This window comes from Ictalurus punctatus, chromosome 15 (genome assembly GCF_001660625.3).
Source record: "Ictalurus punctatus breed USDA103 chromosome 15, Coco_2.0, whole genome shotgun sequence".
NCBI lineage: Eukaryota > Metazoa > Chordata > Actinopteri > Siluriformes > Ictaluridae > Ictalurus > Ictalurus punctatus.
Window position 1 is genome coordinate 26,885,515 of NC_030430.2, and position 13,171 is coordinate 26,898,685.

General features: G+C 39.6%; 2 protein-coding genes across 3 annotated transcripts; one reads left to right on the top strand and one right to left on the bottom strand.

The window, feature by feature from the left end:
- Positions 1–3,231: 3,231 nt before the first annotated feature.
- Positions 3,232–8,465, top strand: cnbpa (CCHC-type zinc finger, nucleic acid binding protein a). Of its 2 annotated transcripts, none has more exons than XM_017487973.3 (5): positions 3,232–3,382; positions 4,380–4,491; positions 4,597–4,662; positions 5,169–5,367; positions 7,474–8,465. In XM_017487973.3, the coding sequence occupies exons 2-5, from the start codon at positions 4,383–4,385 to the stop codon at positions 7,589–7,591; spliced, it is 492 nt and encodes a 163-aa protein (XP_017343462.1). In that variant the 5' UTR covers positions 3,232–3,382; positions 4,380–4,382; the 3' UTR covers positions 7,592–8,465. The 2 variants fall into 2 exon arrangements, with proteins under 2 accessions (XP_017343462.1, XP_017343463.1); XM_017487974.3 differs by having other exon boundaries at positions 4,380–4,485.
- Positions 8,138–11,506, bottom strand: gp9 (glycoprotein IX (platelet)). The gene is made up of 2 exons (XM_017487968.3): positions 10,964–11,506; positions 8,138–10,226 (listed from the first exon to the last, which is right to left on the bottom strand). Exons 1-2 carry the CDS (start codon positions 10,975–10,977, stop codon positions 9,527–9,529), a joined length of 714 nt encoding a protein of 237 aa, XP_017343457.1. The 5' UTR covers positions 10,978–11,506; the 3' UTR covers positions 8,138–9,526.
- Between the last annotated feature and the right edge of the window lie 1,665 nt (positions 11,507–13,171).

Consider the following 13,171-nt stretch of genomic DNA (forward strand, 5'->3'; position numbering starts at 1 on the left):
AGGGAGACTGGGGGAGAGAGAGAGCGCGAGAGACTATCTATTCAATTTTTATTCAATTCAGTATTGCCAAAGCTACATACAGCAGCAGACCAGGAGACCAAGAGAAGTAGGAACTGAATAAAACATAGTAAAAAAAATAGTAGAGAAAAAATAAATGGATAAACAGATGCTAAAATAAATACGAAGTAAAATTAATATTCTCTCTCTCTCTCTCTCTCTCTATATATATATATATATATATATATATATATATATATATATATATATATATATATATATATATATTAATTAATATACTACATGCAACATCATATACATTAAAGGTAACACAGGGACAAGGTATCAAAGTGGCTGGGTGGGTCTTTATGATGGTGGGCGGGGTTAGAGTGGGTGGGACTTTATGATGGTAGGCCAGGTTAGGGTGGGTGGGGTTAGAGTGGGTGGGTCTTTATGATGGTAGGCGAGGTTAGGGTGGGTGGGTCTTTATGGTGGCAGGTGTGGTTGGAATGGGTGGGTCTTTATGATGGCAGGTGGGTCTTTATGATGGCAGGTGGGTCTTTATGGTGGTGGGCGGAGTTAGAGTGAGTGGGCCTTTATGGTGGTAGGTGGAGTTAGAGTGGGTGGTTCTTTAAGGTGGTGGGGCCGGAGTTAGAGTGGGTGGGTCTTTAATAGTGTTTATCCAATAAATAAATGTACTTTTATCCATCTCTCTCTACAGTATCTGTCTGTCTGTTGGTCCATCTCTCTTTGTCAGTCTATCTGTCTGTCTTTTATCCAAAGTGCTTTACACTTTGTCTCATTCACCCTTTCACACACACACACACACACACACACACACACACACACACTCACACACTCACACACCAATGGTAGCAGAGCTGCCATGCAAGGCGCTAACTTGCCATCGGGAGCGACTTCGGGTTCAGTGTCTTGCCCAAGCACACTTCAGCATGTGGTCATGTGGCCCAGGAATCGAACCGCCAACCCTACGATTAGTGGACAACCCACTCTACCACCTGATCCACAGCCGCCCCTATATATGTGTCTGTCTGTCTATATATTTATATATCTGTCTATTCTGTCTATAGTTTTAATTGATTGAGGCAGTGAACGGTTTTAATACCTTTTGATACCTACAGTGTCATGGCCCTTCAACACAGCAGTGATGACAAAAGAAAATGTCAACAGAGGCTCCATTTCCTAAGAAGGTTAAGGAAAGCACAGCTCCCCCAACAGCTTCTTTTGAACTTCTACCTGTGCAGCATTGAGTCCATAATCACATGCTGCAAAAAGTGTGGTACTCCTGCTGCACCTCAGAGGACAGGAAGGCACTTCAGCGCATCATCAAAACAGCACAGATTATCACATCTTCTAACACTGGAAGAAATTTACAGAACTGGCTGAACTCGCTACAGAATTTTCACCCGTCTGCCTTCTGGAAAACGCTACAGGAGCCTGTACACCCGAACACCCAGCCTGAGGAACATCTTCATTCCCAGCATTTATGCCCCTCACCATGACAACACCTCACACTACTCTAGAATACACCACTTTGGATGTCTGCCATCACACCATTCTGGACATATGTGCAATTCAACGTTTCTGAGTGCGATGTGCAGTATGCACCGGTCAGCCATAACATTAAAACCACTGACAGGTGAAGTGAATAAAATTGATTGTCTCATTACAGTGACACCTGTCAAGGGGCAAGTGAACAGTCAGTTCTGGAAGTTGACGTGTTGGAAGCAGGAAAAATGGGCAAGTGTAAGGATCTGAGTGACTTTGATAGCGTGTGATGTCTAGATGTCTGGGTCAGAGCTTCTCCAAAACAGCAGGTGTTGTGGGGTTTTCCCAGTATGTAGTGGTTAGTACCTACCAAAAGTGTTCTAAGGAAGGACAAGCAGTGACCTGGCGACAGGGTCATGGGCTCCCAAGGCTCATTGATGTGCTTGAGGAGCAAAGGCTAGAGCGTCTGGTCCGATCTCACAGAAGATCTACTGCAGCACAAACTGCTGATAAAGTTCATGCTGGATCTTAGAGAAAGGAGTCAGAACACACAGAGCATCACAGCTTGTTGCGTATGGAGCTGCGTAGCTGCAGAGCGGTCCGAGTGCTCATGCTGACCCCCTGTACACCACCGAAACACCTACAATGGAACCTACATCAGAAGTGGACAATGGAGCAATGGAAGAAGGTGGCCTGGTCTGATGAATCAGGTCTTCTTTTACATCATGTGGAGGCCAGGTGTGCGTGTGTGTGTCACTTACCTGGGGAAGAGATATCACCGGGATGCACTATGGGAAAGAGGCGAGCTGGTGGAGGCAGTGTGATGCTCTGGGCGATGTTCTGCTGGGAAACCTTGGGTCCTGGCATTCATGTGGATGTTACTTTAACACGTACCACCTACCTAAACGTTGTTGCAGACCAAGTACACCCCTTCATGGTAACAGTGTTCCCTAATATAAGTGGCCTCTTTCAGCAGGATAATGCTCCCTCACAGTGCAAAATTGTTCAGGAACGGTTTGAGAAACATGACAAAGAGTTCAAGGTGTTGACTAAGCCTTAGATTCCCCAGATCTCAATCCGATCCAGCGTCTGTGGGATGTTCTAGACAAACAAGTCCAAACAAGTCCAATCCATGGAGGCCCCACCTTGCAACTTAAAAGACTTAAAGGATCTGCTGCTAACGTCTTGGTTCCAGATACCACAGCACACCTTCAGAGGTCTTGTAGAGTCCATGCCTCGACGAGTCAGAGGTGTTTTGGTGGCACAAGGAAGGAGGACCTACACAATATTAGGCAGGTGGTTTTAATGTTATGGCAGATCGGTGTAAATGTATATACACGTATAATTATATTTTACTCTTTACTCTAATGGCTTGCTCTCATTGTACAGAGATAATAAAGGCATATTATCTTATCAATGATTGCATTCTATTTTTATTAATCCATGTATACTCACTTTTTAGTGCGTGTTGTATATTTTATTACTTATATAAATATATATTAAATCTGTAACTAAAATATTTTCGATCTGTGTATTATAATTATTATTTTCAATTAGTTAAATACATATTTATATTTTTTGACAGTCTGAGATATGATTGGACAGTTCACGGGGGCGGTGGTCAGGCTCGCGCGTTTTTTTATTGGCCGTTATCACACTTCCGGTTACTCGTCTACTTTATTCTTGTCTGGTCCTCCTGTCTACGCGCATGCGCAGAACGCGGGAGTTGAGCGGATATGCGCGTGCGTGTGAACAGTCGTGTGCATGCGCAAATCGCATGTGGCGCAGACGGTGCGCGAGCGCGAGAGAGAGAGGGGGCGGAGTCAAAGAGCAGCGAGTCACGTAGCTTAACTAGGCTAGCAGCGAAGATCAGCAGGTAAGTCTGAACAAATCTTACGCTCTTTATAAGAGGAATTGAATCTGGTTTTTATTGTAATACACGATTTATTGATTGAATGTTTATATTTTGACGGGAGGACGGTGTCGAAGTGAAGCGAAACGTTGCTCGCGGTTAAGTTTAGCTTAGCAGGTGAGCTAGCTGAGGCCTAGCTGTAGCGTGGCTGCGCGGGAAAGTCTTCACACACCTGCGCCTTTTATCGAGTTATTTCATTCCTGTAAAATTATCCCGAAGCGTCTTAACTTTATAAATGAGTTGTTTAAAGTTGGGAAACGAATAAACGCCGAGGTCGCGTGCTAATTTCTGCTGATTGGTTTAGCACGCGCGCGCGTGTGGTGCACGAGTGGATACAGGGCCCTGCGCGTGATCAGTGTAGAACTGATAAATAATCCTAAAATTCTATTAAATGTCTAATCAGCATTATTAATTAACCACTCTTACTGATTCGATACTTTACTGTGTGGTTGTTTTAGGTTCTAGGGTTCGCATTATATATTTATACGCGTAAATATACCGCATCAGTTCTCTACACCGCATAAATACTTTAATATATTGAATTAGAAGTTAGTTTTATGTTTACATGGGGGCTTGTTTTAGATTTATGACGTCACACTGCTGGTTTTTTTTTGGGGGGGGGGGGGCGGTTTGGGCTCCATAAAGAAATCTGATCTGACTCCTCGTGAGTGATCCTTCACATGTGCTTCCCATGTGTTCGCCAATCAGCTCCATACACACAGGCATGTTCTGCTGATCCTCTGCTACTCTTTATAAAAGTCTTTATAATACAAGTTTGAGTTGAGACAGTTAGGCAGATTGTTCTGGAGCTTTTCACACGCAGATAACAATACGGTGTACTATCTGAGTATTGCTCATTTTACACCAGCAGGTTTATCCAGTTCCCCCATGTCTCCATATCATTGTCACATTCAGTGTGTCCTCATAACTTTTACTTTTGTTTTTTATTTATCTTCTTCAGGTGATGGATATGAGCAGCAGTGAGTGTTTCGGATGTGGTCGCTCAGGACACTGGGTGAAGAACTGCCCCAATGCGGGGCGTGGCCGTGGGCGGGGCAGAGGTCGAGGTAAAGGTGAGGACAAGTTGTAGTGAGCTGTGTCAGGTTGTCACCACCACCTGAACACGACGGCGCTGGGGTTACTCACGTATTCAGTAGTTATTTGTGTTTATTCTGCAGATCTGTTCTGTTACCGGTGTGGAGAGCAGGGACACATCGCCCGCGACTGCGAACAGACTGAGGATGGTGAGACGCTGACAACAACCACAACTCATTACTGTTTGTTTTTGTTTTTAAAATCAACATTTTTTTTGTAGTAAAAGTAGAAACGTCACGGCTAATAATAACTTTGATAGTATTATTAGTAATGATTTGCTGTAGTAATTTATTGCAATAAGCACTGTTAATGCCACTGCTATAGTAATATGACAATACTGTTAATAGTACAAGTAATAATAATGACTATTACTACTACCGCTACATCTAATACTGTTTTTGTTTATTGGTGGTAGTAATAGTAATTGTAGTATAGTACCAGTAGTAAGATAAGATGATACTTTATTAAACCCCAGATGGAGAAATTAGTAGCATTACAAGTAATGGTGGTAATAGTAACAGTTAGTATAGTAGTAGTATTTTTGTAGCCCTTCAGACTTGTCATATGTTTGGATGATCCTGTGGTGCTTTTTTAAATATTTATTTATTTTATTTAATTATTTTTAAATAAAATGTGTTCTCTCTCTCTCTCTCAGCGTGTTATAACTGTCACCGGAGTGGCCATATCTCCCGGGACTGTAAGGAACCGAAGAAGGAGCGTGAGCAGTGCTGCTATAACTGCGGTAAAGCCGGACACGTGGCCCGAGACTGCGACCACGCCAACGAGCAGAAGTGTTACTCCTGTGGTGGATTTGGACACATCCAGAAACTGTGCGACAAAGTCAAGTGCTACCGGTACGAGTACGACTACACCACTACTAATGATGATGATACTGACCGCGGCAACGTACTACTCTTAATTATTATCTCTACTACCACTAATTATTATTATTACTATTACAACTATTCTACAAATATAAATGACTATTACTGCTACTACTGTGCTATACTGCTGTATTATTATACTGCGATACTATAAATAATGACTATTACTATACTACTGATATACCAATTAATACTATTACTACACCTGGATTTTTAAAAAAATTCGTAGTAAATAAACAACTCTCAGATATGACAATTATTTTTGTTTAATAGCTGAACATTCTGGCTTCAAACAAATTACATTAAATTAGTTAATGGCATTTCTTCCCAGATCAAGTAGAGGGAAAAAAAGTGATGGAATCACCTTGTAATTTGCATTTCTAAAACAAATACAGCACAAGTCTAAAAATGCAAATGAGCCTGCAGTTAAGAGAGCGTGCTTGCACACTTTAACCTCGGACTTTTTGAAAGGAAACCTGGCCCTGACGAGAGAGATGTCAATTGAAAGAGTGGAAAGTATTATAAAAGGAAATCCAACACGGAGTGGTAAAAGATGGTTGCTCCCAGCTGTAACTAAAATCTGCGGCAGGTATAAACAAAATGGGAAGGTTGTGAAAGGAAAACGTACTGGTCGAGCAAGGAAGACGTCAGAGCGTCAAGATAGAAAACTCAAAGCAGTATGCCTCAAAGTAGAAACTGCACAACAAAATAAATGAAAAACAGATGGGAGGAAACAGGAGTCAGTGTTGGTGACCGAACTGTAAGAAATCAGGTGAATGAAATGAGTTGTGTATAGAAAAGTCAAAGGGAAACCAGCACTACCACCTGAACAGAAGAAAACAGGGTTACACTGGGCTGAAGAGAAGATCTTGGCGTGTAGATGATTGGATGAAAAGTGACGTTCAGTGATGAATCAGGAATCTGCATTGGCCAAGGAGATGATGCAGGAAATTCTTCTGGTGCGGTTCTAATGAAACATATAAAGATGAAGAGCTTGTTTTCCTCAATCACATTCCCCAGTCGGGTATGATCTGGAGTTTCATGTCCGGTAAAGGACCAGAGGAGACCTCAACAGTCAGTGCACAGGTGTACACTGACATTTTGGACACTTTTCTCATTCCATCAATAGAGAGCAGGTTTAGTGGTGAAGTCATTGTTCAGGATGATAATGCATCTCACCAAAGAGTGTTAAAGCTTTTCTTCAGGAAAGTCAGATCATCTCACTGATATGGCCAGCACACAGTCCAGATCTCAATCTGAGTAAATTTTATGTTGAAAATTAAAAAATTTGGTCCATGATGAGGCTCCATCCTGCAGCGCTGATCTACCAATCATTGTTCAAGAATGTTGGAAGAGCTCGATGGAGAATATTGTTTCATTAGTGAAGAACACACCTTGGAGAATTCTGGCCCGAGGCGACGCAATGGCAGTACTTAATCAGATTTTTATTTATTTATTTATTTGTTGTTGACACAATTTGTTCCTCTGCTTGTTCTGGGGAAAAATGGCATTACTTAAAACAATTGAATTAGTTTTGAGGTGTTTCACGAAGCCAGAATGTTCTGCCATTAAATAAAAATAGTTTTGTGTCAAATCTGTGACTTGTTTATTTGCTACGAAGTAAAAAAAACCCGTGTGAGGATCCTCCAAGTGTGCTGATTCCATCATTAATGCCAGGGGTTGTATACTATTAATTACTAATACTGCTTTACTATAAATTTCTGCTACTACTACTATATTACTACTAATAAAATGACTAACAAAAATACTATACCAATGATCACTGTCGCTATTAATAATTACCATTACTGCTACTAAACTCTTATTACTACTAAGTACTACTTTTAGTACTAATGATTACTATTAGAATTACTCCTAATATTCTAGCAATGATAATAATAGCCATTACCACTATACTATTATTAATTCAGATTTCTATTACGAGTATATTAGTAGTGAGTGATTACTCCTGTTAGTAGAAGTAATGAGCGTGTATAATAAACCAGTGTACGATGATGATGATGATGATGATGATGATGGCCCGAGTAATAATGAGGTGAGTTTGGTTGCGTGCAGGTGCGGTGAGATCGGCCACGTGGCGGTGCAGTGCAGTAAGGCGAGCGAGGTGAACTGCTATAACTGCGGGAAGACGGGTCACCTGGCGCGGGAGTGTACCATCGAGGCCTCGGCGTAAACACGCCCCCTCCCCCTTCATCGGCCCCTCCTTTTTCGCGTTGATGGTTATTATTTTCTGGGAATCCTCTTCATTGGCTAAAGGTGGGCAGACGGAGGCTTGTCCCGGGCCCGTGAGCTGCTCGACATGTTTAAAGAAAAAAAAAAAGAAAGAAGGGGTTAAAAATCTTCCTGCATTCAGTATCAGATGTGTGTTTAGTTTCGGTAGAGGTGTTGTGTAATAATGCTTTATTTAAAAACCCCTTAAGCACGCCTGCAGACGTGACGACCGGCGTGCGGCGTGTTAACGTGGAACCTCACGGCACTCGCTCGCTTCACGTGAGCCTTCGAGTCGGCAGACGGGAAAAGCCTCGACTTCTGCGTGCGGATGTTTTGTTTATAATAAATTCAGCAGGAAATAATGAGTTTGCTTAAAGAGTCTGATGGCGGTAATGTTCACAAACGCAGGACTCCATCTTAATCTGGACACACACTCGCTTTGGGCGCTAACTTGTGAGGAAATATTCTATTAATAATACTCGTAACAGAATTCTGAAATACTGACATCCTCTTTTTTTTCTTCTTTATTTTGAATTCAGATTTTTTTTGGTACATTTTCTCATAAATGCTTAAAGATTCCAAAACAATAAGTTTAGTAATTTCTATCTTAAATTATCAAGACCAATAAGCTTGTGGATTTATCACTAATTTGCAAAAGGAGAATGTTTTCACAGAAATCAAATATTATTTTTGTACAATATCACTTGGACTACTGTAAAAAAAAATCATTTTGCTTGTACTCTGTTTTTAAGTCAGAAGGAAAAGATGCAACTGAAGTCCTATAAACATAGAAAATGTAATTTTAAACTATCAATAAAGCTGGAGGAGGATCGGGATGGCGCGGACCATTGCGTGGTTATTTTTCCCTAATAACAAGAATTTAATGGTGCTGCAGGATTACAGAGGAAGGATTTTTGCTGGATTTACTTACAATTTACTCAATAATAAACTTTTAATTATATATATATATATATATATATATATATATATATATATATATATATAAAAATAGTTAATCGACTATTAATGTAACTGTCATGCCAAGGGGCTTTTAAAATGTTTTCTGTTCAAAACCATGGGGTGTACAAACTTTTGCACAGAGAAGCTTGTAGATGGAATGAAATCTGACAATTTCTTGCATAACGTGTAAAAAGTAATGCTTAGTGATCAGAATAAAATTAGATATAATTATAATAAAAATAATAATTGGGAAAGTTTAACCTGTTAAATAAAAGTCTTAAAAATATAAAAGGTTTAAATGTGATGTTTTAAAGTAAAAATATTGAGAAGTGTTCAACAACAATGAATACATAGAATAAAAAGTATTAAATGGTCTGCACTTATATAGAGCTTTCTTTAACCTTAATGGTTCCAAAGCAGTCTACACTGTCATTCACACACAGTCACACCACTCACACACACGATGTTCAGTGTCTTGTCCAAGGACACTTTGGCATTAAATGGTAAATGTATGAAAAGTGTGAAGATAAATGTTAAATAAAAATTATTTAAGTAAATTTGGAATAAAGTTACCTCAGAAGGTTGGAATAAATAAAAAGTGGAATAAAACTAGGTGAAAAATGAGTTCTAACCTATTTTAGAGCTGTTTTAAAGCGTTTAGAATCAGGAGCTGGCGTTATTTTACAAGTTCTAGATAAAATTTTTAAGAGAATTTTCCATGTTTTCTCCAAACTGTAATTAAGGGCGAATCTGCGACGTGTACATCGCTGACGTGTTCGTCTGCATCACGCTGGAGAAAAATAAAAAACTTTAAAGTTTAGGAAAAGCAAAAAATTGAAAGCACCGGAAAGAATGTGTGGAAGTGTAAAGTAATGAATATTCTGAAGGATCGTGTCTGTCAGGTACGTGTCACTTAATTGTGAGCAGAGTTCACAGGTCACATTTCTTTAATCTTGATGTTGTGGTGTTTGTGGAGCGTGTCGATGATCTGCGGGAGGATGTCCATGTCCATGTCGAGCAGCGGCGTCTCCAGGTCCTCGCTCCACTGCGTTAAGTACCTGGCCGTGGCTCTGTGTTTGGGTTTGAGCGAGCGCAGGGATTCGGCCCGGAGACTGCCGTGCTTCTCGCCGATGCCCAGAGTAAACGACAGCCCTTTGGCCAGGCGGAGGCTCCATAGCAACAAGCCCAGGATTCCACACAGCAGGAACATTAATGCCAGGTTATACCCTGCAATGGAGCACTGGTTCCTCACACAGGACGAGAACTCGGTCTCGTCCAGACTCACAATGGCTCTGTGTGCCCGAGACGCCGGACTGGAACATGTAACACTCGTCGTCATGACGTCTCGGTTCTTCAGGAGCCAGGCTCTCAGGTACCGAATATTACAGCCGCAGTGGAATGGATTCCCAGACAGATCCACTACACGAAGCTGTAGAAACGTCTCGAAGAACCCCTGAGGAACCGTGACCAGGCGGTTGTGCTGTAGATAAAGCTCGGTGGTGTTTGAGGGGAAATCAGGAATACGCTCCAGATCTTGAGAGCTGCAGTTGACGCTCAGGCCTGATGACGGCGAGACCCTTCTCATGAGAAGAAGAATCGCAGCTACGGCAAGACCTGAGATCATCCTGAGTGTGAGGCTGAGGAGAGAAGAGCCGTGTCTTCACTAGAACTACGTTTCAGACTTTTATTCACGTCATCTGGTCAAAGACCAACGTTTCTTACGTTGGAGTATGTTATTATTATTATTATTATTATTATTATTATTATTATTATTATTCCGAGCACCTATTAATCAGAGACAAAATTATTCTGAATAAATGAGTCTATGAAGTAAAATCTGTGTCTCCAAAGTTTTGGATCAAATTATAATCCTCCAGGTGGGAAATTAAATTTAAATGATAGTTTACAGCTCAGAATAAAACAGAACAGGTACATATTAAAGAAAATAAATTGGGAATTCTCCATTTCATAAACAAGCTATTCGCACAAAACGGCCACAGATTATTAACTTTAAGAATGACTTTAAAAAATAAAGAAAGAAAATGATCAAATAGAATAAATATATTCAAGTTCTTATAGCAAATTATCTTTAAAAAATAGTTTTGGTTAAAATTGAAGGTTAACACTTACGTCGTCTACAAACCGAGTAAATTTAATGACGTGTGATCAGAGATTAGATTTTAACTTCACAACTACTGTAACGTTAATATTCAAATAATTTATCATTTAAATTTCAGAACCGAAATAAAATGTATTCAGGATTTAAGTATTACTAATAGATTCAGTGATGAATTCAGACTTTAAAATCGCGATACAAAACAATTTAACTAGAAAAACAAAGAACGAAAAATAAATAGTGAGGTGAAAAACGTACCTTTCAGTCTTCATGCAGAAGAAAGCAGATCTTTCCGTCTCGTCTCATCCTGGTCAATGTCCTGCTGACCTTCCTCTCGGGGAACTCAGAACAAATGTTCCAGTCCTTTATTTCCTCTCAGTGACCTTAGTTTAATGACCAGCTTGTAGCTTAAACTTAATATTTACTATGTTTCAGATCAGATTTACGTCGCTGCATGCAGCATCTATAAATTACAAGCTTGTTAGTTAGCTATCAAGTTACCCAGGTAGCATGCTAGCTAACTAGCACATCACTAAGACTATATTGTTGAATATATTTGTTCTCGATGTTTTAAATAATCTCAATGGTTTAAAACCCGTGTTCCTCTCTGGGCGGCGCTGCGAGTCTTTGTTCGGATCACGTTCGGGTGTCGGTTCTGCCTGTCATGCGAAGGGGGACGTGGACGAGCGAGCGCTATAATGATCACGTGCAGAACTGTGACTCTGTGAGCCGCTGATAAGTTTTATCTCCAACACCAGAGTTTAAAAAGCCTCAAGTTTCAGCAACAAACATTTTAGCTGTAAGAAAAGAAGCGATGAATGAAGGACAGTGTTCATAGAGCGTCATAAGACCTACATGAGTGCTGTACTGACATAAAGCTACAGATACTTTTATAAATGTGACGTTTGTAAAGTGACATAAGGTTGTGTTATAAGGTTGTCATTTTATATATATATATATATATATATATATATATATATATATATATATATATATATATATATACTGCTAATAAGACTTTTATTAATACTTATGGAACATCTAGGACAGTCATGAGTGATGTAGCCTTTCACTGTAAACTTTCACTGAAGACATGACAGCTTATGATAATATTATGTAAATATTTTAATATATTCATTAATATTATTTAAATATGTATATCATTGTAGCCTTTCATTCTAAATGTTTTACCAGACATCTCTTAGCTAAGGTCAGAATGAAAATACGGCGCCCTCAGCATGCCGCAATCTGATTGGAGGACAATACAACGCAGTTACAGTTGTGTTTTTTTAAACAAAATTTTAAACCATTTTTAAAAAAATCCGATCAGATGACAGCACTTGAAGTTGAAGCCTGAAAACAACAACAACAAACCACGTTTAATGTTGCGCCCCTAGTGGTCACAGTGTGGAAGTGCATGTCAGTGTGACGTCTCTGAAGGGCAAAGTTCAAGGTTAACTAACACAATAACCAGAAACTGGCGTTTTAATCAGAAACTGGTGTTCTAGTCGTCCTGGATTTCTAATATTTACTAATTAGATATAACATTTTTTTAATAAAATTTTTAAAAAGTCATAATTATTCTGAAATTCACTCGGATCAGTTCCTCAAGTACAATTCCTCATTTTAAAGAAATTTAGAGCTTTAAAGTGTAACCAAAAAATGATCAAATGTACATTAGAAAATTTAATGTGTCTCATCGTGGTTGCTGTGAGAGGAACCTTTAAAAGAACTCTACAGAAAGGGTCCCTAGTAGAACCATTTTCGGATGCAAAGAACTCTTAATGACCCAATGTTCCTTATTATATTCCTTAATGACCCAATGTTCCTTATAATAACCCTTATTTCTAACAGGTTCTGGATATTAGGAAGAACATAATGAGTAATAATGTGGAGTTTGTACTGCACACTTACCCACTTAATACACACACACACACACACACACACACACACACACTCTCTCTCTCTCTCTCTCTCTCTCTCTCTTAGAACAAGAGAGTTCTTCAGTCAGATTTTTCAGAAATTTTGGTGAAACTAACTGTATCCTCACAGGTTCTTTGGATAAGTACCGGTTTTATCTTTCTGAAAGGGAAACACTCTGGTGCAGGGTTCTGCATAGAGCTTTTAAAGGTTCCCCCAAACTGAAAGAACCATTTTTTAATGCTATTTTTTCTAAGTGTAGAAACAAAAATGGGGAACGTACAGAACCGAAAAAAGGTTCCTTAAGAGTTCTCTGGATAGTGTTAAAAATGTTCTACACGGAACCATTTCCTAAATAAAAAAAGAGTAAAATATAAAAAGGCTAAAGTGTGGCATGTCTGAATGCATCTCCTGATATTGTTTAATAATAATTTACAAAACAAAGAGGAGCTTGTGAGTTTGTCTCCTGAATCCATTTGTAAATTAAGCGACACATTTAGGAACCATCACTTTAAGGGTTCTTAGTTTGTCACTGTAGGAACCCTT